Genomic DNA, 27,440 nt, shown 5'->3' with positions numbered 1-27,440 from the left:
CATTTGGGAAGTAAGTTGGAGTGTTTTACACAGGAAATGATGTACATCGTGGGTACTGTGAACTGACTAATAGAGCTGTTAGGCAAGACTTTTAACTGACAGCATGGGACAAGAAAAGAAAAAAAGCATGTTATATATGTTGAATAGATGGCTGGTCCTAATTAAGTGCTGCCTTTGTCTTGGTAGACATATTTTTCATGTCTTTATGCTGCAATTTAGTTTGCTGTTGCAGAGCAACTCAACGTATAAAACCTCTTTTCTCCTGGAGACCTTTATGTAACTGTTGTTTTTTTTTCCCCTCACCTTGATGTGTCACTCTTGCTGTAGAAAATGTATTCTGGTTTTGCTTGTTGTTTCAGTGTTTTCATTTGTTTGAGATGAGATTGGGTGATGATTGCTCAATGGAGAAAAAGCTCATAGTATTAAATAGATAGCTGTATATGAAGTGTTTCATCGTCAACTTAAATTATTGTGCATTGCAAGTGCTTCTTCTGGTATTGTCTGAAATAGCATCGGTGTCAGAGACAGTTTTTCATTACAGATAATAAGGTTCAGAATTTTTAAACATCACTCAAAACATAAAATACCGTAAACCCTAGTTAGAAATCAGTATTTTTAGTGTTGTAGTTGTTATGGAAATACATAAAAATGTAGATGCCCATATAAATTTCTCCCTCGTGTGTTTATTGTTTTTGCAGGCACTATCCTGGTTGACAATATGCTGATCAAAGGGACAGCAGGAGGGCCGGACCCCACCATCGAACTCTCCTTAAAGGACAACGTTGATTACTGGGTGATCCTTGATCCTATCAAGCAGACGTTATACCTAAATAGCACCGGCCGAGTTCTGGACAGAGATGTAAGTTTGGGGTTTGCTGTTTGTTTTTCTTTTTCCCCATAGACATTAATTTCTAAATCTGTGTATGCTCACAGGAAGACTGTGTGAACACAAGACCTGCTAGAATATATTAGCTGCATCTATCTTTTGTCCCCAGATGGATGTGAGCAGACTTAATTTGATGCTTTATTAGGACTTATTGGGAGCATGCAGAAACTTGACTGTGCGTACGATTGTACGTAGATGAACGCAACAATAAAGACCAAACAGATAGATATGTGGGTTGGCAAAAGTATATATCAAACCAAACCTGACTTGTTTACTGAACTAAAAACATTTTTACTCTGGTTTGCTGCTGTTGTCTGGAAGAAGTGCTGCTCACCTCGTGTCCCATGACACTTATCAAAAGACTACTCCAGCCGTGTACGTTGACTTATGAGATGTGCGAGAGAACAAAGGAATTGTGAATATTACAATTCACTTATAAAGCTTGACATATTCAATTGAGAATATGCTAGTTTAGATTCTTTTTTAAGGCAGCATAAAATTAAGGCACATAAAATGTGGTATGCTCATTCCTAACAGCATTCAAGCAATTTTGTCAGGCTAAATTTGATTTTTATAAAAAAAAAGATTAAAAGCACAAAATAAATAGGAGTGTTCTCATTTATGCTAATTTCATTGAAGGGAAATACCTTAAAAATAGAGACACTTTCTCACAGCATTTCAGCCTTGCTGCAGTTCATCAGAATCTGAAAGGAAAATTGACTCAAAAGTGACCGTAATCAACATGGGAAGAGTGCTTTAAAGATCAGGAGTTCTCCTTGGAGAGTATGAAAGTTTGTTTTGTATCAGCTTGGTTGATTAATTTGTCTTCTCCATGTGTTTTGAGATATATTCATAAGTACCAGAAACAACATGCAAATTTATCTTCATTTCCATTTTTAGTTTAAAAGAGCTAATTGAATTCAGCTGTTCTTAATTTAGTTTTAATTCACAAACTTTTCATACGTGAAGCAAAGGCGTGCGGCACAAAGCATGGCAGAATGGCCGTGGTGGCAAAAGACTTCTTGGTGCATCAGCAAAGAGTTCCCATGTCCTCAAGTGCCAGACAGCTGGCTGCCTTTGAGGAAACAGGCAGTGATGGAATGTTTGGCTTCTCAGTTTTCTTTTTAAGTGAGAGCAAAAAGAAGAGCCCTTAGTGAGAGGTGAGGCTTAAGAACCTTAAGAAATGTAGGGTCAGTTCTTCATCATCCCACGCAAGTCTGCACATCCATATGGCATTAGGAAACAAAACTAATTCTTGTTAGATCAATACTGCCTCTTTTACTGACACTTTTCCCTCTATAGGTTCATTCATCTGAGCCTCTCTACCTGAATCTAACTAGGTGTTTTACCAAAACAACCTTGTCAAATTATTTGATTTCTAATTAGTAACAGTCTAACTAATCTCACAAGTACTGCACATTACTATGAGTATATATGAACACTTTACAGTGATGTTCTTTGTAAGAAATAGACTCAAGTCACAAGGAAACAAATGGAGGGTGTACATTTTCTTAATTACATATAAATAATATTGGTGTGTTTACATTGGTATTTAAGGGGTCATTTCCTCATTTTTTACTATAAAATGTAACACTATCCCTAGTACTGTAGTGTTGGGTAAAATTACTCATTTGTGTTTATTTAAGTTTACTAGGATCAGAAAAGAAAATCTGAGACTTAAGGTAATTGAGATTTTGGGTGTGAGCCCCACTGTAGCTGTTTTCTGTGTTCTCAATGTAAGTCACAAGCCAAAGAAAATGAAAGACTTACTTGACTAATATGGCTCTTATCTAAAGGCTGTTTCCAGCCTTCAGAACCAGAGCTATACTAACCCCAAAAATGCAAAATCGTTCAAGAGTGTGTGTGGTTCTTTTTTTTTCTTACCAAAAAAAGTAAACTATTTCTCTCATCTTTCAAGTTAAAACCATGTGAAACTTACTAGTACCAATAAAATTTGTGGTTTTATTAAGTTGAACCTTAAAATTCAATTTTTTATTACAGAGCAAAATTGTAGTCTCTGGTTTACAAATGGTGCATATACGAATGCATTCAATATATTTGGATACTCTTTCCATTTTTCTCTCTGATGTCCCCACTTGTCAACTCCCTGCTGATTCACTTAGCCTGATCCTGTTCTTTTTTTATTGCTTTTCTTGAAAGAAAATCTTGTTAGATTTCATTGATTGATTTTACTAAGAATGACAGTATGTTTTCCAAACAAAATCAGATAAAAAGAAAATTCCAGACTTTTCTTCCAAAACTTTAAGTACTTAGGAAGGATGAATAGTGATAAATCCGAACTGAAAGTAAAAGGAACTGCTAGAAGGTGTGGGGATAATTTGTCCCCGGTATCATAAACAATTTATTACGTTGTGCCATTATGTGTTTACATTTATTGTCTATAAATGCCTAGATTGACAAGTGTTTGTTTAAAGACCTGGTTTTAAAACTAAGCACTGACCCAGCAGACATTGTATGTATGTGAAAGTAGCGTTGGTCCTGTACTCTTTCATATTTTATCAAAGGCAACAAACTATTTTTTTTCCATGTTCTTGTGAGAAGGACCAAATCCAGAACATCATGTATCGAATATATCTATCGGTACAACTCATTATGTTTTTCTTGGGCATTGCTAATAAATCTAGATAAATTCAGTATAGAGTTTGAAGTTTATTAAAGGTGGCCTAAAAATTCTTGGATCTTTTGAAGAGAACACCAGCTTGAAAAATAAATGGAGATTATAATATTAGAGGCTTCATTTAAATTACCGGTGATATTTCGTATGTTCCTAACTGGGTTAGAAGTTTTACTGATAAAAGTAGAACCATACCATAGCTGGCTGCAGATTTTTACAGCAAAGAGAATGGACTCCTAGTTAAAATCTCATGCTGTACTTCATCGCAGAGAAAGTTGAGGGTGAATGTGTAGGGAAGAACAGCTATTTCACATCAGATCTCAACACCACCATAAAGCCCCCTTCTTTTCCCAAGTCTGCTGAAACAAGTTGGGGCTTTTTTTGAAAAAACTGATTAGTGCTGAACTCTGAAGGGTAAAAAAAGCCATGTGTTTCTAAAATCCATTATAGCAAAACAGGAAAAAAATCAATCAATCAATCAAAGAAATTGTAGCATTTAGAAATGAGTGAAGGCATAATTGCATAGATATATAATTATGCTGTAATTGTAAGTATCTGAATCTCAGTACAAAAACCTGTTTGCATTCACTGTACAGAATAGTATGGCATAGGCATCTTTAAATTACATTTTTGAGTTGTTTATTTTCTTGAAGAATTTGAGGTTAATAAATACAGAATTTTTTCATTTTGTCCCTTCCCATGCTTTCTCACTCTCTGCTGAGTGTTAGATACAAAATCAAAATGGACTTGCTGTCAATATTTTACATGCCAGACTGTTGCTTCCAATATGTAAATTGGCACTTGCTGTGGTGGGAACATTGTGAATAGAAGTCATGCTGGAATGCTGTATTTCCATAGCAGTCTCTTTGAATTTCCTTTTCAACCAAAGGTGCCTTTTCCTTTATTCTTCTTAGAATTGTTTTATTAACTCAGGTAAGTAGTAGTAGCCTTTCCAGTTTAAATTTCTTTACCCATTCATCAAGTCTGAGAGTTATTTTTATTTGACTATTGTGATATTCGCTGGAGTAAAAACAACAGGACTTTGGATTGTCTACACTTAAAGGTGACCAAGTTGTTTCTAAATTACTCAGTAAATGTAAGTGGTAACATATTGAATTTATTTCTGACTTGACCTTTCAATTCCAGTATTAATAAACCAAAGGTTAAAATGTGTGACATTTTCTAGGTATCTTTCAATAATCACAAGATGTTCAAAAGATGTGCTTTTTTTTTCGTTGCTGTTCTCAAGGGAAGTGTGAAGGGCTAATCGTGCTGAGGATTTTTATTTCTGTGTTAGCACATACAGCTGACAAAGCTCAGTCTGCAAAAAACAGCTTTGAGACACGTTGGTCTACTTAAAATCTTGCCAGCACGGGTTGTAGTCAGGACGCTCTCAGAGAAGCTTTTTAATTCAGATATAGAGCATTAAACATAACGGAGGCAGATTGATGGGCTATAAGTGAACATAAGCGATATTAACATCGGTAGAAAATTTAACTGTCAGTTCAGATTTTGACTATTTTTTATAAAAATGTATTTTCACTTACAGCCGCCGATGTCCATTCAGTCCATTGTGGTGCAAGTCCAGTGTGTTAACAAGAAGGTTGGCACCGTTATCAACCACGAAGTACGGATTGTGGTGAGAGACAGGAACGATAACTCGCCTCAGTTCCAGCAGGAGCGATACTATGTGGCGGTAAATGAGGTCAGAACCCACTTTTTTTTTTTTTTTTCTCTTTTGTGTGGTGTCATTGCTAAATGCCAGCTTTCAGCTCTTCCACTTCTCATTTGAAAACCTGGTAAAAATTCAGTTGTTTTAAAATCCCTTTCGTTTGTGTCGTGTCAGAAAAACACAGCACAGACAGTCTACCTCAGCTTTTAGCATGTAAGCTGTTCTTCCTTTTTCTTAATGAATACAAAGACAAGCACACTTTTCATCAGGATGCTTGTAATAGTGCAGAAGACACTGGAATCTGAAGCTATGCCTCGATGAGTGAAGCATTGGTTTCTGCTAAATTGACAAAATGTTTTACTGCCTTATGCAGTTACATCAACAAACCTGGAAGTAAAACAAAGGTATTTATGAGAAACAAACGTAAAGCAAATAGTTCAAAAGGTTTTATTAACAACGTTGAAGCTTGGCAAAGTGCAGTTTTGGTTTATTGCTGTTTCTCTTTATCAAATGATGTCTGTGAATGAAATTCTTTTGTTTTGTGTGGATTGGACTTCTCCATATTATTTGAAGGAAAAAAAAATTCTTTCTTGAGCTGGTACAGCTTCATTTCACTTTACAGTTAAGTTTTTTATTCTATTAGGGATTGAATAACCTGCTAATAACCAGTACAAAGGTTATGTGTTTTCAGTAAGTGAGTATCCTGGGGCTTTAGTAATAAGAAGTGTAAGTGGGAACTTACATGCGGAAATGGAAATGTCCAGAAACTAAGAGGAGAATGGAAAGATGGGTCACTGTTCTGTACATAAAGGTTGAAAGCATTACAGTTGCATTTAAGAAAATAAAGCTGTTACATATGTCATGTGCCTTGTGTCCCTGCTGCAGTTTGGGTGGATTTTTTCTGTGAAAGCATGCGACTGCTTTCATGTTGTTTGATTTTAGTAGAATTGATTTGCTGTGTCAAAAAAAAACTTAAATGGTTTTGTGTGTTTGGGAGATTCAGCTTCTGAATGTGCCTGCATATTGTTATGATCACTACCTTGCTCTAAGTGACCAAGCACATAGTGATGGGCAGGACACCTTATAGGTCCCCAGAAAGCAGTAGGAGAGTTGGTTGATGAGTTTAGGCCTAATTAAGCCATAAGTATGGAGGAAAAAACCCAAACCCCACACTTTATTTTTGAATAGAGACCTCAAGTTGAGATAAGGATAGACAGGTTTTTCAAATTTAGTGGTCCTCCTGACTGGTGACACCTTTTAAATTGAGGTTGTTTCCCTTCAGACAATTTTTTAGCAATCCTTCTGCCAACGTTTCTTACCACCAGAGTTTGGAGGTCACAAAATACCGTCTGTAGGATACCAGCAAAGTCCTCCTTATGCTTTTAAATTGTTTTCAAGTTGGTCTTTATATGGTAATTGTAATTTATGTGTTTTTGCAGACCTGTTGCAGAAGTGCTTCTGGTCTTGAGTAAAGGCAACGTAAACATTAGTCGGAAGTGCCTGTAGAGGCTGCAATGCAGGTCCCAGATCACTTCCAAAACCCACATAATTTTTGCAGTAAAACTGAAGGTGGATAGTATGTCAGTGCTGTAACACTAAGGAAGCAAGGATCTTCCACAATTAGAAGTCCAAAAGACTGAGTGAAAAATGCACCATTTAAAATTATTTATATTCAGAGATTTAGGAATGTTCCATATATGTGCAATCATTTATTTGCATTATTATTGGGCAAAATACAATGTTGCTCTTTCCACCAGTTGCAGTCCTGAATTAATTAGCTGCTTTGTTTCATTTTATCACTGTTGTGCTTATAGCTTCTGACATGGCACCAGTGTGCCCTTCAGCAGTACCCAGTGGGTTAATGCTCTCATTAATTAACCAAAAAAAGGTCACAAAGCATCTGAGACTTTCTCAAAGGTTTTAGTGAGTGATTACCTTTTTTTTTTTTAATGATAGTTTATTTTGCTGGTAATTGGCACTGCCTCTAGTGAATATAATTACAGGAATGCACTGGAATAAGGGGTTTGTGGTTATTTTTTGATTGCCTCTGGTCTTCTGTTTTGTTTGCTTGTAAACTTTTAAGTACAGAAATTTCTGTTCCATAAGTAACATAAAGCAAATCAAAGGACAAGTAGACTTTATTATTTACAGTTACCATACATGTGAGCATTGCAAAGATCTCCTATTTTTTCTAGCTAGGAAATTTCATCTGTGTCAATTTGAGGACTGACTTGTTGAGGTGCTTTCCAGGGTTGCACTTGGCAGTTTCTCCTCTCAGCTGCCATGCCTCTCTCTAGCTGTCCTACGTGGGATGAAGAACACACACCATGGCTTTATAACCATACTACTGTCACTGGTGCTTGCACAAAACATTAGCTGGACTTTCCACACATAGTATTTAATTCATCTGCAAGTGTTGGATTTACAACCCCCGTGCTAACCAGCTTGACAGTGTGTGTGCTTTGTAGGTGTAATGTCTCCCAAAAGCATCATGCTTTTCCTGTACGCTTCTACCATAAGGAAATGCTGGGCAAATGTGTCTCAGCCTTGTAATTACCCCAAAATGTTTTTTAGGGAATAAAGTCTAAGGCTAAGATTTTCCCAAGCAGTCAAAACTATTATATAATTACTGGCACCTGTAATACAAGACAAACAACTGTAGCTAGATTTTACTTTATTAGGTAGTTTTTAAGTTTCAGAAATGTTAAAGGGGTAAAATTATATTTTGGAGGAATAGAATGTTTTTTATGTCAAATACTTCTTATATTTGACAACATACTACAATTAACTTGTAAAAGAAGCTGTGGGTAATTGTAATACCAACATAAATCCTAGTTTCACGTGTGTCTTTTCCATTTGCACATAAAAAGACATGGTTTAAAATTAAGTCCGTATTTTTCCAGAAGGCTTAGAATGAGATGGATTTGGTAGGGTAGTGTCTTGGTTTATACCAAAACGTATGTCAAATGTTATACTTCATTGGTTAGAAGAGGAGGATTTCCATGCTAAGTTAGACCCAAAGCTCCCCTAATCCCAGTGTACTTTCTCTGTCATCCGCCCTTGCGGATGCTCAAGGAAGAGCGTAAGGATTGAGAAACATGAAGTGGTGCTGTCCTGGAGAGCTCACCCAAGCTCCAGTCACTTGCAGCTGCAAAATATATTAGACCAAAGGCGGTGTATGTCATAACTCTTGACCAATTTTTTCCTTTCCAGTTGCTTGTGAACATGTATATATTAGAATTCTTACTATAAGAAATATTGACTAATCTGTACCAAACTTTTTTGCATCTAAGTATAAAAATTTTTTTAATATATTTATTGAGGAAATACTTTTGTCAGGAAGATCTTAATTATTCTATTAAAAGTATGGCCTTCTCACATGTAGTTGCAGTATGATTGTTCTCATACTTGTTAGTGTATGTTAGGAGAAGAGGAGGCTGAGGGGAGACCTCATCGCCCTCTACAACTACCTGAAAGGAGGTTGCAGAGAGCTGGGGATGAGTCTCTTTAACCAAGTAATAAGTGATAGGACAAGAGGGAATGGCCTCAAGTTGTGCCAGGGAAGGTTTAGACTAGGTATTAGGAAGTATTTCTTTATAGAACGGGTTGTTGGGCGTTGGAATGGGCTGCCCAGGGAGGTGGTGGAGTCCCCATCCCTGGAGGTGTTCAAGAGGCGGGTTGACATAGCGCTGAGGGATCTGGTGTAGTTGGGATCTGTCAGCGCTGGGTTAACGGTTGGACTAGATGATCTTCAAGGTCCTTTCCAACCTAGATGATTCTGTGATTCTGTGTTGATGGAGCCTGTAATGTTTGTTTGACTTGGTGGCTTAGCTTTGAGTGGCAGTGCTGGTATTCATATTAAGTTACAGTTAAAATTGGTTTTAAAGTTTATTATTTTAAAGTATAAAGTAGAATGTCTGTTTGCCTAAAAGAACTCTGTGCTTTTTAAGCAAAGTGTTATTATCTGAGCATTTACAAATGAAGTAGCTAATTAGAGTTAGTTAATAGGAAAACCCCACCATGCTGCTTTTTCGGGGGAGGGTGGGGGGGGACAGGCAAGCAAAGGAAACACCCTACATCTGTATGTGTGAACACATATATTTATGTGAACACTTGTGTATATTTGTATAAATAGTCTCCACTCTCTCTGATCCTCAGTAGTCATAGCAGGGGGCTAATGCAGACACAAAATAGCCATCTGCTTAAAATTAACTGGCATTTTCTGTATAAGCTATAGTCAAGAAACTGAGGGTGCAATTCAACTTTTGACTTCTTATAATTGTTTGGGTTATGAAACAGATTTGGGACATAATTCAGACAACTCCTAAGTAGTGCTGTTCCGACATCCGAAGTAACTAAGCCGATCAGCACTCTTGGGCTGCTGCTACCATGCGTGGTATGCTGCAGACAGGTACTGGCTCTCTTCCTTCATGTCACAAATGCCACTGCCCTGTAAAGAGTGTGCTGTTTGGGGGATTTGTCTCTATTTTCATCCTTTTCCCTCTCCTTCCCCCTTGCTGCTTGGGCATCTGTACTTGTGATGCTGGCACCACTGTCTTAGTCCATAGCAGGCTCCGGTGTCACCCAGAGCTTAGAGCAGCACAAGTGCAGAAGCCCTGCACAGGGGTGCCACCATTTAGGAGCAAGTTTCCCTTTTCCCTTTCTAATGCTTTTTCAAGACAAAGAATGTGAGTGTCTCAGCCGAAAGCAAATCCAGCTGCTGTTCACAGCATTATGAATCTCCTCACAAAAGTAAAAATGCGTTAAGGTTGAAATACTCTGCAGGGTCGTTTCCTTTGCTTTGTGTGTTATGTTTTTATTTATATGAAAATGTCACATTATTACTCACGTAGGAAAATATCCTGACAAAATTACATTAACCTGGAGCTAAATTTGACCACACATTATTAGTGACTTAAAAATACGAGTTACTGCAGTATATTAAAGCAAAAGTTCTGTAGTCGATTTGAAATGCAGATTTACACAAATCGGTGCCCTACAGGCAAACTATAGTATTGCCACAAGGGTTTTAAATGCACGTAACTTAATACAGGGACTAGAAACTAAAATCTTGTACTGCTGAGGCACAGCTGTGGTTGTCTGTGTTTTGTGTTAAACACAATTTATCTCAACAAATTTTATCAACTTAAATTCTGCATTGCCTGGGTTTTATAAGGCTGACTTTTTTTGTATTAGTTTTTCACATGAGCCTTGCCTGAGTCCCACAGAGGTGTTGGTAAACTCAGGAGCATTTAATAACAGGTTTTGTTTGGAAATGGTGGAGTTACTAGAATACTCTTTGAAATCAGTATTACTTTATTAAGCGTACATAACCTTATAGCTACTTGTAAACCAAAATTTTTAGAGTTGATTTGGTTTTTGGTTTGGGGTTTTTTTCCCCCCTTAAGTTGGCAGAGATGGGAATCCTTTGTAAAATGAGTGTGTTTCTCGAACTTCAGTCATCTTAAAAATTTGTCTTTGGGCTGTTGAGAATTATAACTTGTGCTGAATTTTCATTTCTTCTGGTGTAATTATTCATACCTCTTTCCTTGTGGTATTGAAATAATTAATCTCTGCAGGTAGACATCATCAAAAGAGTATTAGCTCAGAATGATTAACTGTAAATCTTACTTCGCTCTGCTGTTCGGGGCTACTGTGAAAAATTATTCATTTTTAACTTTGTAAATAGGCAATAATAGGAAAATTTATTTTCAAAATGTTTTATGGAAGTGTTGAATATTCCTGTCTGCATCTAGACTTCTAATAGACATAAATCATGTTGAAGGAAATTTTTAAGCATTACAGCTGTTGACTGTGGAAGAATAAGATTTATTGTGTGCATTTCCCCTCTATTTGTTTAATTGCATTCTTTTGAAATCTTGTTTCTTGTCATTGTGGTTCTTTTTCACCACACTGAATTCCCACAGAGATTATTATCCTCAGATGGTCACTAGCACTCATATATTTTCTTTACAATTCCTAACATTTTTATCTTGCATGAGGTAAGACACTCAGCATGGTCAGACAGTTTACTACATAACTTCAGTCTTTTTCTGTGGGAGATACTGAAGTTTAATATGAAGAAACAAAATTCCTCTCCAAGGTGTTTGCTGAAGTAGGCATGTCTAGTGGGAAGGAGACAAGTGGGGCTGTAGAGATAGTTGAAGCAACATTTTCTGGAGCCATTTTTGGGTCCTTCTGAAAGGTAGCAAAGCAAAGGAGCTGGGAACCCTTCCATAGACACATTTCCAGCTCCCCCGTTTCCCAGAAGACTTGGTGGTGGAAGATTTTTCAGAGAACGAACTGAGTTGGAAACTGTGGGAAAAAGGGTGCTGTGCAGAACCTCTCTGCTACAGGTTGACATAGCAACAGTGTAGGGTGGTTTGAGCTGTAGATAAGTCTTTACTGCCTGGAGAGATTCTGTGCATCCACTAAAGAATGAATTTGATCACTGCTTTGAGAAATTATGTATATTATATAGTATATAATACAAAATCATCTTGATGTTCTGCTTTTTGCCAATGCCAAAATCTGATTAAACAGTTCTGCTTGCACAGGCATGTATTCAAATGACATGCCCATTTTATGTCTGTGTGAGATCAAACCCAGACCTTCAGCCTGCTCTTTTAGCTTTTGGATACGTGGTTTGTATAAGTCCATAATATGCACTAGAAAAGCATGCCTCTCATCCACATGTTACCTGTCTGTCTTCCAAGGAATGGAGTTCCTCTGGTCTGTTCATATAATAAGTAATCCTTATTTAAACAAGAACTGTGGGATTATTCATGTCACTAAAGAACAGTATATATACATTACATATATATAGTACTATATATAGACTCATGTTTTATAAGGTGAACTGAGTTTCTCCTTATTGTTCCAACAATAAAGCAAATGGTGACAGCAGTCTGTCAGAAAGCCCTCACAAATTGTGGGTAAAAGTGATATTCCTGGCTAATGGTAAATCATCACAACGTTGAGATCTCAGTATAAAAATATTGTGTAGCTGTGAATGCTGAGTGCCTCTCAAATGATTGGAAGTGGAAGTTGATGCATTTAGTTAATGGCTCATCTGAATTTTTCCAAAGGCTGCAGGAATCTCTAATGTGAGATCTTGGGTAGGCTGGAAAGTTGAATGAAATGACTTCATTTTTTCCTAACTTTCAGAAAGAGGGAGTGGCATAGGGCTTTTTTTCAGTGTCCTTGTTAATATCGTTTGTATCACATAAAAGAAAATGCAGATAAAATAGCAACCTGCATGTTAGGTTTATGGTCTGCATGGCTGCAGTCCGTTATTTTGGATGAAATACACTAAATCTAAGACTTTAGCTTTTGCCTTTTTACTGTAAGAGCATGCAATTGTAATTCTGGAGTTTACTGCTGTTTCATTTTTACAACTGTCTCCTTCGTTATCACTTAATGATGTGCTTTACAGTGCTGGAGCTTTTTTATGTTAGTCATCATTTACCTGCACCCTGTCAGGACCCCAATACAGCTTCTCTCAATGAAACAGAGCAAATAACTGTTGCCAAGCATTGCTGCTGGCTGAATTTGATGGAAACCAAGTGTTCATGTGCTTCTGAAAAGCAACACAGCTCTTGGCATCCTTCAGCTTCGAGCACGTGTGCAGGTCCAGCCCTTCCTCAGCCTCTTGGCAGCAGCAGAAGTCTCGTTGGCTGGGACACTGTGCCGGAGCTCTGCCCTCTCCCTTCTCAGGACATGGCGTTACAGCATCCAGCTAGCAGGAACAGTGCAAACACCTCCTTGGGTATCTCTCTACTCTTGGGCTGTTCTGATCTGCCAGGATTTTTTTGAAAAGAAATCTGTCATTTGATTTCCAGCTGTTAGTTCTCCGCCTCCTGAGAGCACGTGGGAGTTGAGTGGGGAGCACTCCTTTGCGGCAAGCGCTGGGAAACATGTAGGCAACGAGCGTGGCGTTTGACAACGTGCTCCCCGCCCCGCTTTCCAGCCTGCCATGCATGTGGTGTCTTCAGAGCTGCTCCTCTCTGCTTCATCTGGGAGCACTGTGCCTTTTTTTCAATTTTGACAGCAGAAGCATGGGAGATTGCCATCACGTGCCAACCCCTGGCAAGCCAGTGCGGGGCCTGGCTCTTCCCACTAATGAAACTGTATCATTTTAACCAATGATAAATCGGTTAAACTATTTTATTTAGTGTTGTACTGGGTGTCTGTGCCCAAGTCGGGGCTGAAGGGTGTCTATGAGGAGAGGCTGGGGCTGCTCTGGGCTGGGCATGGCTGGTTCTGAGGGCCCCAACGCAGGGCACAGCCCGGTGCCTCAGGGAAACGGGTTTAAGAAAGGGGAAAGTGCTGGGTGGCAGCGAGGAGTGAGGGAACAATTGTGAGGAGGAGAGGAGTTGGACTGAAGGCATGAAGCTGAGCCTCGGGAAAAGGGGTGGCATAGGGGAAGGTGCTGTTTTGTCTTCGTTTGCCACCATCAAAATGTATTTTTAATTGACAGTATGTTAAATTAATTTTCCCCAAGTTGAGCCTGTTCTGCCTGGTAAGTGATCTCCCTGTCTCGACCCTCGAGCATGTTAATCTCATTTTCCTCCCCTGTGCTGTTGAGGCGGGAGGGTGAGAGGGCACCTGGGTGAGTGTCTGGTGGCCAGCGAAGGGCAGCCCACCATTTTAGTGAGGGGAAAAAACCTACAGACCGTTCTGTAAATTTTCCAAATTGGTTTTCAGGTTGCTTTGGTCTTCTATCCCCTTAAAAAAACATGAGAAAGCCCCTTCTCCCCTACACGTGCACTTTCTCATTAAGCAGTAAATTATCCTCTTTGGTTTATGGCAGTTGACTCTGATTTTGTACTGTTAGGCAATGCTCATGTTTCAGACATGATTGCTCTTCTGAATTCTCAAAAGGCTGCTGCTGTGCCAGAGGTACAAGGCAAAGACTCTCTGTGAGGTAATTATCTCACAATTAATTGGCATGAGGGAACAGTCAACTTCCTTCACCCACATATGACACTTGTACTACCTATACCAGTAGTAAGGAAGTCAAGTCTGTAGAAAACATAAACATGCCACACAATTACTATGGCATAAGTGTAGATAATGTGAATAAGTAATGTAAATTAAGCCCCACATGTTTTATCATTAAGAAGATTTTGAATTGATGTTTTTTATTTCAGAGATTCAGTATTCTCAGCCCTGAAAATATTTCTCAGAGAACTTTGTCAGCCATTAAACTCTTAAAGTAATGAGCAGCTTTATAAATAAGGCCAGGAACTATGACTATAGGAGGAAACGGGCAGTTAATTATTTGCTTTATGGTGTTAAGTACACTGTATGGAAGTGAAATAGCATCCACATTTGCAATAAATGTTTGAATGACCCTTTGTCCTTTTCTACCTTCCCTTTTTACAGCATTTCAAACCTTTTTAGACCCTATAGGTTTAAAGATGTGCAACAACTTAATATAAAATTTGGAGGAAAGAAAGGTCAGTGGGTCTTTGTGAATTTAAGGGCCAAAATTTTAGGTGTAATGAGAGCAGCAGCAGGAAGTATGGCTAGGAGCAATGTCTGTGTTGAGTCCAGAACTGTTTGTTCATTTGTTTTTCTCTTTCGGGTTGATTACTCATGAAGTTTTCTGAATATCAACAAAATTCAGAAATGATGACTCCCCAGAAGTCAGTTGGACTTCTGTCCTTGATCTCAATGGGTCTTGATTTCGTGCTACTTATCTACACTAGGATAATTATAAATGTATTCATTTTCAAAATATAATTTTATGGGTATTCAATTGCTGCCAACAAAATATTGGAGAAACAGCATTATTCTTGTGTTTGTTTAAAGCCATAAAGCTCTCTGGGTGTCTGTGTTTACATGTAATAATATTTATCTGGTACTATTCACATTGTCAATGGAGACACTGTTAAATAAGTTCTGTTTACTTTTGCAGTTCATCTTTATTTTCCTTCCCGAGTCTGAAAAAGTAGCTTTTATCTTCTTTAATCTATTTATATTTATTTCATTAATTCTTTAAGTTTTAAGACTTTTTTTTTTTCATCTCCATCTTTTTTAAAACAAATGGGGCTCTGTCCTGATGCAGACAATCTGTGGAATAAAAATAGAAATTGGTTTCAGTCTCTGTGTGACACTTGGCATCAGGTAAAGTAGGATCTGAGTACATTGTGTCTGAGTAGTTGCTAGTACGTGAGGTTCCAGGCCAAACAAAAGGGACGAGAAAATGTTCAACCTCGCATCATAGACCAGAGCTAGGGGGGAAAAAAAAAAAAAAAAAAAAAAGACTTTGCAAACAGTTCTTTAACTGTTTCTTGTATACTTTAATATTTTAATGGATATCTATCTTCCTCTGTTCTTGCAGTTAACTCCAGTTGGAACAACCATCTTTACAGGATTTTCTGGAAACAATGGTGCTATTGACATTGATGATGGTCCGAATGGCCAGATAGAATATGTCATCCAGTACAATCCTAATGACAAGGTAAATGCACAATGCATTTAGTTTGTTTGGGGTTTTTCTTTGTTCGGGGTGGTGTGTGTGTGTGTGTATACACACACACACCTTGAAACAGCAAACAAAGAGGTTGTTGTTGGACCTCATAAAGAAATGCTTTCTGTCATGATGTAGAATATCCTCTCTGTCTGTGAGCCTTGCTTGCCCTGTAAACAGCTGAATTTACCTTCCCTTTCATTGCCATGCTCTTAGCAGCTGAATTACTTCAGTATCAATCATTAATAATACCCTGTCTTCTCTAGTGTTGTTCACACACTTCATTTTGGTTTTGTCATGCTTTTTCAGTCCGTGATAGGTAGTTGTATTTACTCCTATACATTTATACCTAATAGATTCACAGCTAAGAAATATTCATAGGCGTGGCTAAGTTACTCTCAAAAGAGACATTCTGACTTCTCTCATGGAGTCACTTATATTTAAAGATCACTTTTTTAAAAAACAGAGGGTTGTATATTATTAAAATAAAACACTAGTGAACCCTACCTATTATCTTTGCAAACACATACTTTTAGAGACAAAAAGCTTGAAGTACTAAAATAAATTATCTTTAGGGTTAATTGTGTGAATTTCTCTATTATAACAAGGTTTTGCACACAGGTGTTTTTGTGTGAAGTGTCTGTATGCATTTTCGTAGCAAATTCGAAGTAATTTTAGCAATCCTTTTTTACAACCCAGGCTATTTTTTGCCATGGGCTAAAGGCACAGTTACTGTGGATCAGCTGGTGTGATAATTTGTTAAGCAGGCTAACCTGATTTTGTGTTCATCCCAGAGATGGCACAGATGTTAAAGAGAGGGTGGGAATATAGTATATAGACTTAGGAACCTCTCGTTGAAATTCCCTACTTTTGCTTAAGGGGAATTTGAGCAGAAAGTTTTATGGGAAAACAACAGTCTGATTTTCAGTTTAATTAGAACTGTAGGCACACAAGTTCTGATTCAATTTGCACCGTTTAAGCTGTACGCTTCATAAAGGCTTCAGTCCTATTTCTGTTGAAGTCAACAAGAGTTTAAATATCTACTGAACTACACTTAGTGCTTATACTTTTTAGGAGGTAGAATTTTGTAGAATACTGACAGTTTCAAGGAATAATTGAGTGTGAACTAATGATACAAGACCCTACTTTTTTTACTTTCCACTGGAGTAATTGCTGATTTTTTGGGTTTTTTCATAGCTACATGCTGAGGCATAATATTAACTTGCTATACGTATTTTGAGGACAGATTGGTTTCTTGAAAAACTTTGCAGAACGTTAAGCCACAATCTTTTCTGGAGAGCATTGTTTAGCAAAGAGGCAATGTCTCTTTGACAAATGTGGAATTGTGGTGTTAGGTTTCTGGGAGATAGGGAATTTTCTGACTTTCTACATTGTGTCTATTTGGACTGATTTAATTTTTTAAATATTTGCAGTTGTTTCTTAGGGATTAAATTGATTGAGCAGACTTGAGCGATGTTGAGTTATGACACTTCAGTGAGACTATTTAGATGAATAAAATTACTAGTGCACAGTGTGTGGGTTCATCATGTTACATTCTCAGCTGTTCTTTGTACTGGTGGTATGTGCGACTGAAGAGTTTCTCTCCTGGACTTTACATAAACAAAGGCAAGGGTTTTCTATGGAAATAGCAAGTACTAAAATGTTATGCTAACATCATCTTTTAACTGTTTCCATTAAGGAAGTGTTATACATAAATGCTATTCTGTTACCACAAATATTTGAAAAGTAAACAGAAGCCAGGAAGGAGTGAAGGGAATGGACAAGCAGTTTCACATTACAAAAAAACCCAAACCCAAGCTTTGAATTCTTCTCTCCACTCTTTTTTTTCTTACCCTTAATTTATAGTACTTAACAAAACCAGCTCAAATAATCTATTCTGTTTCAATAAAAACTATGAAAAATGTTGGCACTGAGAAAATACCTCTTTCAGAAAATACTTCTTCCAGGTAACTTTAAAAAATTGAAAGTATTTTAAAATAATTAAACATTTTAGCATACATTGAATATGTTGGTATACTGAAAGCAAATTAAAAAATCCAAACCTCTTAAAATATTATTTCTGTTAAAATACACTGCACCACAGTGAAATATAAGAGCTGCTTTCTATTTAATTTGCTATTAAGTCATAGCATTATATTGCTCAAAGGCATCCTGGGAAATCATTCTAAAAGCATCTCCCACAACCACATTAGCCTCAAGTTCAGCAGAGAGGTTCATCTAACCACTAATGGAAGGACATTATAGCATGCCTAAGTAGTTTGGTCTGGTGTTTTGCCACAGGAAGAGTTAAAAATTATTTCCAAAAATGGCTTTCCCTCTCTTACTCAGTGAAATTTTCTTGTTCTCCCAGTGACTGTGAAGAACAACAAGGGATTTCCCTGGCTGGAACAAATTCTTTGGAGTATTTAGTTGCTTTATTGCATCTTTGCCTTAAGACTTTTATATTCCAGACCAAATAAATCTGGTTCTTTCATCTGTAGATAGCCTTTATGTGCTTTACCTAGTGATGCGTTCTGTGCGTGTGCTTGACAGAGACGACTTCTCATCATTGTAAGCTGCTTCATCTCAGCTGCCAACTTGCCAGAAAGTTACTGCATAATATCTGCTGCAAGTGGATTTTCTTCTGTAACCTGTGAAACAACTATACCAGGCTCAAAAATGATGTGTACAGCTTAGTGTGAAATATGACTACTCTTCTACTTCTGGGATCCCCCTATATCGTGTGATGAAGATGCCTACAGTGTTTGACATCAATGACACAGTCTCCTGCCTTAGAAAAAGCTGACTGATAGCTCATAAGTTTCATTGGAGACTAATTTAGGCATTGTCAAAAACAAGGTGTTATTCTAGAAACTCAACTTAATTATTTTGTTGTTTAACTGGGAAGATATATAAAATCCAGGTGGAAAAGCGAATGCAAAAAATACTTGACTTAGGGCTGAGTTGTAGCTGTCGTGTAAAGGAATGCCATAAAACTTTTCTTAGCCCTTAAAAGCTAAGGATCAAGTCAGTTAACTTGCTAAAAAGATTCTGTCTCCTAATGCAGGGTGAATTTTTAGATCTCTGATGGCTCTATTTATACCTGAAGGTTATTAAGACAAATGCATCCTCAAAATAAGTTCTGGATTCCCTCCTTACTAGATAGTTGTACTGTGTTTGGTAAGGATTCAAAATTAAACATTTTGGGTTTATTTGGAGTTAAGGAATATGCATAATGCTATACTGATTTTTCACATACCAGCACTCTGGGGAGTAAATCCTGGTGTCTTTCCTCATTTTAAATTTGCTGGCCCATATTCAAGACTATGGGCCAACAACTATTCTGAGCTACGAAGACTGTTGTACAAAAGCATTTTGTTGTCTCTGTTTTTGAAGTGAGAGAACAAGATTTGTTCTCTTGGAGTAAACAGTTGATAAAGGAATGTCTTGATATTCCTGACTTCCAGCATGCACTGGCTCATTTCAGTATTGGATGGAATTGCCACTGAGATGTGACGTTGTTGTGCGCATCTTCTAATTGCCTCGGAACTTCATTACAGTTTGGTTTGCAGCAGAAATAAATGGAGTTTGCAGAGGGATCATAGGGTTGATTGTGATGTGGTACCTTCAGGAGCTGTGGCACAAACTTATGTCTGGAAGTTGAGCTTTAAATCACCACTGAACAATTGTATTTCTGTGCTGTGTTGGAGCAAGAGGTTTGGGAAGCGGTCAAAGTTTTTTGCTGAAATTGTTCTGATCCTTCCTAACAGTTCAGATTGTGCAGTTCTACTTAAGCACATCCTCATGCCTAGATCTGCCAAGGAAAAAGCAGTTATTTTGAGAGTGCCTTGACTGATCCTCAGCTGCAGGGTGGTCTTTTCCAGCTTAGTTCTGGCCTTTTAAACCAGAGACAAATGGTCTCTGGTTTAATTCTCCTCCTGAGTTAGAAGTGGCATGTATATGTGTGTTTGTGATAAAGGAAAAGGAGGGGGGGTCAAAAGCAGTGAACCATACTTGGTTCTTCCTTCCTCCAACACTGAGTCTGTTCTAGTCTCCTGTTGTGCTTCTGTATAAATATTATAAATGATTTTTTTTCCAGGGGGAACTATGTAATTTTTATCCAAAAAGATGAGTGCCAGACATAAGCAGTGTCTCCAGTTATTTAGCAGAATCTGTGATGTACTTTCCAATCCTGCTTTCCTGCACACCACAAATGTTTGCAACATGGTGAATTTAACAATCATTATAACTTATTGGCTGAAAAACAAACTGCAATTTTAACAGATGTTTCCACTTCTAGAGGAAAAAGGCCTTGTTATGTTATCTAAGGAAAGAATAGTATTCTGCACTCCTGAAGTGTTTTCTGTGGAGAGGTTTTGAAATCTTGTATTGCTGTTACCTGATCAACACGCTGAAGTGTTAACAATATTCTACATTGGTAGTTTGGAGCATGGAAAGGGGTTTTTTTTTGATTAATTTGATAATAGAACTGGAACTGGATCTGACATCAGAAACCTGTGCCCATAATCCTTCTCCCAAATGGGTCATTAGTCAAAGTGAATCCTTTAAAGGTGTGTGCACCCCAGCAGTAACCTCCTGCCATTCAGTGCCACAGCTTTGTAATCTGAATCTGTTTAAGCAAATATGCAGGACAAATTGAATTTCACCTGATTTACTCTGAAGTCTGAATTCACTAGTGTATGAACTTGTGCATAACTGTGAACGGGCACCTAAGTGTGTAGCGTTGATGTTCTCGGGGTGTTTCCTACTTCATTGCCCTCATGAAAGCCAGAATAAAGAGAAGTATGATGATGTGGATTTCTTAATCTCTAATACTTGATGCTTTCTATAATAGTGAGAAAAAAATAGATGAAGGCAAGCCAAACTGTAAAAACTGAGGACCTGACCTCTCAGCTGACAAACAGGGAAAGGTTTTTGGAATGCACCACTGCAAATTCAGCCTGGCAAATCCACAAGAAGTGGGGGAGTTAGACTTCAGTTTGTGGTTGGAAGTAATAATAATATATATGCAAAGAATCAGAGAGAATTCTGTTACGTACAGATTATTTATTGTGGGGTTCTTATGGAGTAAACTGGGTGGGGAGAAGACATAGAAAACTTCAAAATCTCTAATCTGGAAAGCATAACGTAACTTTGGTATGCCATCCAACTGATCTTATCGTTGTGGCCTGTCTGAAATGTGTTTTAACTTTGAAGCATGTTCAGTTTTATTGTGCTGTTTTAACTTTTGCAGACTTCCAACAGGACCTTTGATATTCCTCTCACTTTGTCCGGAGCAGTCGTTCTACGGGAAAGACTAAATTATGAAGAAAAGACTCAGTATTTTGTCATTGTTCAAGCAAATGTAAGTATAGGTCTCTTAAGGGCCATTTATGCCACTGATTTAGGTGGGGTTTTAGTTTGCCGATTTAAATTTTTCTAAGGAAAGGAAAAGTCTCACTGAAATACCAGGTCTGATAATACTCTCCTCCTGAAGATCTTCTTATTTAAGATTTATCTAGGTTGTCGAAAGCCTAGACATATTTTTACTGGTTAAAAAAACTTGCTCACTGTATGTAACAAGACCACATTTTTGGCACAAGGAACAAGTTGCAAATTTGAAGTATAGCCCATGCAGAAAAGTGCATTCTAGTGTCACTAAGTGTTCATTCTCTAACAAATCTAGCGATGCTAATTTGATCTCAAATGAGTTTAATGGATACAATTTAGTTGTATCCTTCAGGTTTGAAATGCATTTTACTATAAAGAGGTGATTTTTCTTTCAAGTCATGTTGCAAGCTTACTTAGAGGTTTTTACAGAGTGGCTGGCAGTGGATAATCCATACTGAAAAGTGATTTTTAAACTATATTTAATATATCTGTCATCAGAGAAGTTTTTTGGTGCCCTTGAGGGCCTTGAAAGCTTTTTTCCCTTTTTGTGCTTCTGATAATAGCTGAAATGAAAACTTTTCCTCTATTGTTTACCTCTGTTGTGATACTACTTCATTTGTGGGAAAATGAGAGTGCTCTAAAGCAACTTTAGATAGCTTGCTCCTGAATTCACACCTTTATATTCCTGTCATCTTTCTGATACAGAATTGTAGATATGTTTTACAATCCACTTTCTTACGTATTTTGTGTCATGTTGCCATGACACTTTTGTGTTATGTTGTCATATCCCCTGCCCCAACAGAAGATAGGCTCCGGGGGTGTCTCAATGCTTTTTGCACTGGGTATATCTAAAGATGCTTCCTGGCTGTTAGAACAAGCCATTTTACCTGGGTAATGTAACTTGTTGATCTCTTGAACAGGAATATGGGAAAGCTCAGAACTGGTTTGTCTTGCGGTTTTATCAGTAATTTATTCTGCAGATCACCACTGCGCATTCATGGCTCTTTTTCTTTGATGTCAGAGGTGTGACTTTCAGGAGACACTGCTCTCCTGCCAAAGTAACTGGGGTGGTTGAGCAGGTCATGGTTTTGAAGGGAAAGGCATGGTGTGCAGCAGTGCAAACACCTGGTGTAACGAGGGAGGCCTGTCCCGCTGCAGGGGCAACTGGTGAAGGCACAGCTTGGGGTGCACAGTGGCAGTACCACAAAGCAATCTCATCTTAATTTGTTCCTTCCTTTCAAAATACGTCCTTACACAGTAAATGCTCACCTTTGTGGTACCAGGTCTGGGACTAGAGCTTTGCTGAGAGCTTCTGTACCATGTTTATACACAACAAGGCAGCTTGCATGACTGAAGTGTCTTGTGAGGCCATGTGTTTTCTCTCAAACATACCCAAATGGGAACTGAGCTCACTAAAGTTTGGAGTGCTCACAGATGAGAAACTAGATCTCAAAGAAGGGCTCTTATTAAGCTCTATAGCCCAGCTTTTTTGGGAGTTAGTCTTATGCACCTCTTGTCTTTTTTTTCCCCCATTGTATAAACTATTGCAGGCTGCATTTAATTCTCTCTATTGTATGTACTATGCAATCATACTTCCATTCCACTGATTGCATTAGTGGTGATCGTTTATTGGTCTTTCATCCTGAAGATACTACATGAAATTAATTACTCTGTATCTGCTTTGATCCAGTATTACTCAAAGGCACATATTGGGGGAATGTAAAAAAATTTAGTTGATGATGAAGACTGCTCCTTGTAGCTGCTATTGGTTTTCATCATTGACTATGAAGAAAGATGAATTCAGAAATTTCCATATTTAGTAACTATAAATGTAAAGTGGTTCCAAGAACTGAGTGGACTGCAAAATAGGTAAAAAATTATGTATCCAATCTGATTTAGAGCAATAACCTATTCCTTTACACAGGTGATGATATTAAACACCATTAAAGACTTGAAGAAGAAAAACTGCTTTTTTTCTTTCTGTCAATGTTATCCTGGGATAGGAGCACAAGACTTGGCTAGGCCCAGATTCCCTCTGCAAGATTTTATTTTTATAAAGAAAAGCCATCACAACAGTTCCTCTGTGAAAATGGAAGTGGTTTTGACTGTTAAAAAAAAAAATTGGACAGTCAGGCTGGTTCTTCACTATGATAACAAAAAAAGAAAGAAAAGGTGAACTGTTGCTAGTGTGTACATTGTTCAGGGTATAAAAATAATCTGCGTGGTTTCCACAATTCAGGAAAGTGTAGCTTTATTCTGTACCATCTGGAGAGAAAAAAGGTGGCTATAAAGGTGTTGTAATACTCGATGGTGTCTTGTGTACGCAAAGATTTTTTTTTTTTTTTTCAAGAAAAAAAAGCCAAAATGTGATACATTGAAAAGAGTCTGTTGTGTGGCACAGAGACTTTTTTGAGATGCAGCATTGTAGCTGCTTTATTGTGGACAGAAGTGTTCTTCAACCTTTAGATCATGATCAGTATAACTCATTCTCTAAACAAATCAGCTTTCCACGTGGAGTACAGTTTGGAGATCTGGGATCAATCTCATTGCCGTCCTCTGGCTGGTTTTTTTTTTCAGGGTAGGGGAAGGGAGGTGCTAAATTTTAAATTGTGGTGTGCAGAGGTGGATTGAGCATTACAGTCCAGGGTCTCTCCACTGCCAGTTACTAAAGAAGTAGTTACTGCTTGTGCTTTCCATTTCTGTAAGTGAAAGCCCTTTTACTTACAGATAGGATTTGGTAGAGCTACACAAGGCAGCATAAGAGTGTATTTCAGATTTTAAGTAAGCCATGAGGGACTTTTTATTTTACACAAATATGCTGCATTTTTATAGCTTTAACAAGACACACATCTTCATTTCACACCTTTCCTGAGAGGTAATTTCTTAAAACTGTGGTATTTCTGAGTGATAGATGTCTCTCAATATTTCTTAATTCAAAAGGTAAACTTTTACCTCTTAATTGTATTTCTGAGCCTTTAAGGCTGTAGCTCTGAGGCTGAAGTTTCTGTAATTAGCTGTTTCCTAGAACTTGAATAATTATGGTGCTTATATGTTTTGCCCTTGGCTTTAACGATAAACTTTTTTGTAGATTCTGAATTCAGAAAGTCTCACCAAATGTAACTTGTTTGCTCCCCAGGACCGAGCCCAAAATCTTAATGAGCGCAGGACAAGTACAACCACCCTGACAGTAGACGTGCTCGACGGGGATGATTTGGGACCAATGTTTCTTCCTTGTGTCTTGGTGAATAATACTCGTGACTGTAGACCTCTCACCTACCAAGCGAGCTTGCCAGAACTGACTGATCCTGTAAGTCCTCTTGCCTTTTTGCAAGTTTTATTTGTTTGTTTTGCAAGTAACTGTCCTCTTTTTATGTGGACGCAATTGAGAACTGTAGCTAGAAAGGTCACATATGCTTTATGCCATGTTTTATGGGCTTAACAAAAGAAAAACAAGGTAAGATATATGTAGGAATGGATGGTGAAATTCTAGCTTTGACACAATGGCAAACTGCTCATTCACTACAAGGGCTGAGTCTCACTGAAATTTGGTAATTTGTGGAATTACTTTTCTTGATCTGTTCATGTTTTGCTCTTGAAATACCCTGAAGAAGCACTTTTGAGAAGGGGCTTGACATGTTATGCCATTCAGGATTGTTACAGACCTTAGGAGAAAGATTTTTGGAAGGGGAAGCTTTAGTCACTAGTCCCTGAAAAGATTATTTGTGGCTGTTACCGTGTTTCGATCAAGAGGCACTAAAGAGCAATGTATGTTAATCCCATGTAGATGCTTGTACTAAGTATGTCAGTTAATAGATTAGGTAGGATAGGGGTAAAGGTCAGCGTAAGGCTCATTGCACACTGGAACATACACAGTGAATCACAAAAGGAGGAAGCGAGTGTTTTATCATTTCTCAGTGGGAGGTGATGCCAACTCCCCTTCCTTCCAGGAGAGCTGCGCCTTGGTATAATGGAGGTGTGTATCTCTGTGGCGGGTGAAAGAGAAATACAAATTTCTTAATTGATATTGGTATATGACCTTTGATTCATATATTTAAGAATATAAAAAGGAAGAACCAATCGAATCAGTAGGTATTACCCCACCCAGTTAACATTGACATTAAGATGACATTAAGATAATGTTAAGTACTGACATTAAGATCATGACTTCCCTTGTTCATTGCAGGACACACTCTCTGTCCTGCTTCCTCTGACCAGGAGACGGGGGAGGTTGAGGCTGTAAGTGTGGAGGTTCCTGCTATTCTCTGCCTTATTTGTCTTGTCATCCTGTGCCTCGTAGTCTTTTCCCATCCCACGTGTTATGGTGTCCTGCTTTGTCTGGCCTCGGGGGTCCTGCTGCAAATGTGCTTTCAGTTGGGTCACCAAGCACCGCCGCCACCCTGCTTGGTTGATTCAGATGATGCTCTTAGCAAGTTTCAAAATCTCTCATTTTAGGGCCAGCTGAAATCATGTATAATATACAGTAGTTGATGAATTGCTTCTGCACAGGTTATTAGTAGACTATGGTTTAATAACCAGTGCAATCTCAAAGAGGTGAGACGGGGCTTATTGTAATCAAGATTAGTGTGCCTTCTGGATAAGGGAGGGCTAGAACAAGTTTCAGGAAGGTGGTCTAAGGCTGTCTGGACCCCTTGTCCAGGTTCTGGGAGAAGATTGCATCTTACAGGGCATGTGCACCTCCAGAGGAGGTGATTTCTCTCTACTGGCGAATCTCCTCCTAACAACTGCAGCCCGATTTGTAAATTGTAGCAAGACTGAAGCCTTGATATTCAACTTGTAACAGAAGTGAATTGGTTGTGAAAGGGAAGGGTCTATATTGAACCTTGTTATATTGATTTACATATCTCCTGACCTCCCTCCCCCCCCCCCCCCCCCCCCCCCCCCCCCGCCACTTCTACACTCTGGTATTTGATAATCTTTTGTAACTGTGCTGTTTTGGACTTTGTGAATAAATGCTTTTACTTGAAATTTTACACTAATTTGATTTGGGCTCAGTGTCATTTTAACTGAGCAACTCTCCAGCTGAGTATGCAGTCTCATCAGGGTTACTAGGGCACCCAAACTATGCAGGACAACAGAGTATGACCCCATTTTATTTTATTTGCACAGATTTGACAGAGTTCCCAGTGTGGAGCAGGTGAGGCAGAAATTATAAACAACAAGTGTTTGGTCATTACCTTGTTTTTTATCTGGTTATCTTAAGGTATAATGCAAATCATACAATTTTCCATCTCTCACAGATGAAAGGAATACAGCTCTGTCTCCATTTCTGCCCATGGTCATGCACATATACTGCGTTGGAAGACAAAGCAGTGTCTGCCAAGGAGGGTGTCTAGGCTAGGAAAATCTGACTAGTGGTTTAGATGCTGAGTTGCAAAATGTATTCATTTAACTTCATAAGCTACAATCTGTTCACGTGTTAGGTTTGTTTGTTTGCTTTTTGGCTTTTTCTATGTTGAACTTGCACCTTGAGAAATCTGATCTGTGAAATGAGAAACTGGTTCTGTTGATAAACTACCAGCTATTTGCTGTTTATCTCTTTGTAGCACTGTAGAAGTTTTGATAAATGTAAGTGGAAGAAGAATGCTTGAACTCAAAGTTTTACCTTGGTACCTCAGATATTTACTTGACTTCTAAACGATCATTCCTTTAGAAGATATGGATGGTACCTAAAAACATTCATCTAGTAAACATATGTATTACATTTGTCCTGCAAACAGCAGTGTGATGAAGTGCAGAGAAGCCTGGGCTGGACTAGCCAGGGGCTGGCAGTGGACTCGGGCGATGCTCTGATCTGGCACAGCAGCCTGGGCAGAGGATCTCGTTCAGAGATAGGTTGGAGATTGCTGCATGACGTGAAACTGTTGCATTGCACCACATAGATAAGACCCATCTGAGTCCATAATGCTGTAAGACTTTATGATGTCAGGTTATATAGAAGCTGATAGTAACCAGTATACTGCTCAGAATGATTTATCTGAAGTTACTTGCATCGGTTGTGTGGTTTTTTTACAACAAGATCAAAATTTTACTACACTATAGGTGTTGAACCTCCAGTGTGTGTAGCAAACAGAACAGAAAGCTGTTTTTTTTTTTAAATGGTAGCCACTACATAGGCTAAAGGGCTATTTTTAGTCAACATAATATTTTTCTTTTCTTTGCTTTTTAATTTTTCAATGAACATGAGAAGGAATGTTAATGAATCTAGAACAAAGTTGAAGTATGAATTATTCAGAAGCAGTAGCTTGAAAAAGAAGTCCTGCTTTACCGAGCAAGATGCTGGCCCCTAAAGTAAAGCATTTAATGTAACTGGTAGGAATAATATTTTTGTTCAGTCTTACACAATTACTTATCTTTAGTT

The 27,440-nt window shown here is 38.1% G+C and overlaps 1 protein-coding gene across 1 annotated transcript in view; it reads left to right on the top strand.

Annotated features, from left to right (window-relative positions):
• PCDH15 (protocadherin related 15) overlaps nt 1–27,440 on the top strand; it is a 460,117-nt gene that overhangs the window by 166,090 nt on the left and 266,587 nt on the right. Inside the window, exons 5-9 of the mRNA XM_074874163.1 lie at nt 699–859; nt 5,071–5,226; nt 15,542–15,661; nt 20,925–21,035; nt 24,198–24,368. Of these exons, the coding sequence (XP_074730264.1) occupies nt 699–859; nt 5,071–5,226; nt 15,542–15,661; nt 20,925–21,035; nt 24,198–24,368 (719 nt within the window). The remainder of the gene's footprint in view (nt 1–698; nt 860–5,070; nt 5,227–15,541; nt 15,662–20,924; nt 21,036–24,197; nt 24,369–27,440) is intronic.

The sequence above is a fragment of the Strix uralensis genome, chromosome 7, assembly GCF_047716275.1.
Source record: "Strix uralensis isolate ZFMK-TIS-50842 chromosome 7, bStrUra1, whole genome shotgun sequence".
NCBI lineage: Eukaryota > Metazoa > Chordata > Aves > Strigiformes > Strigidae > Strix > Strix uralensis.
This window is presented reverse-complemented; position numbering and strand designations above follow the sequence as displayed.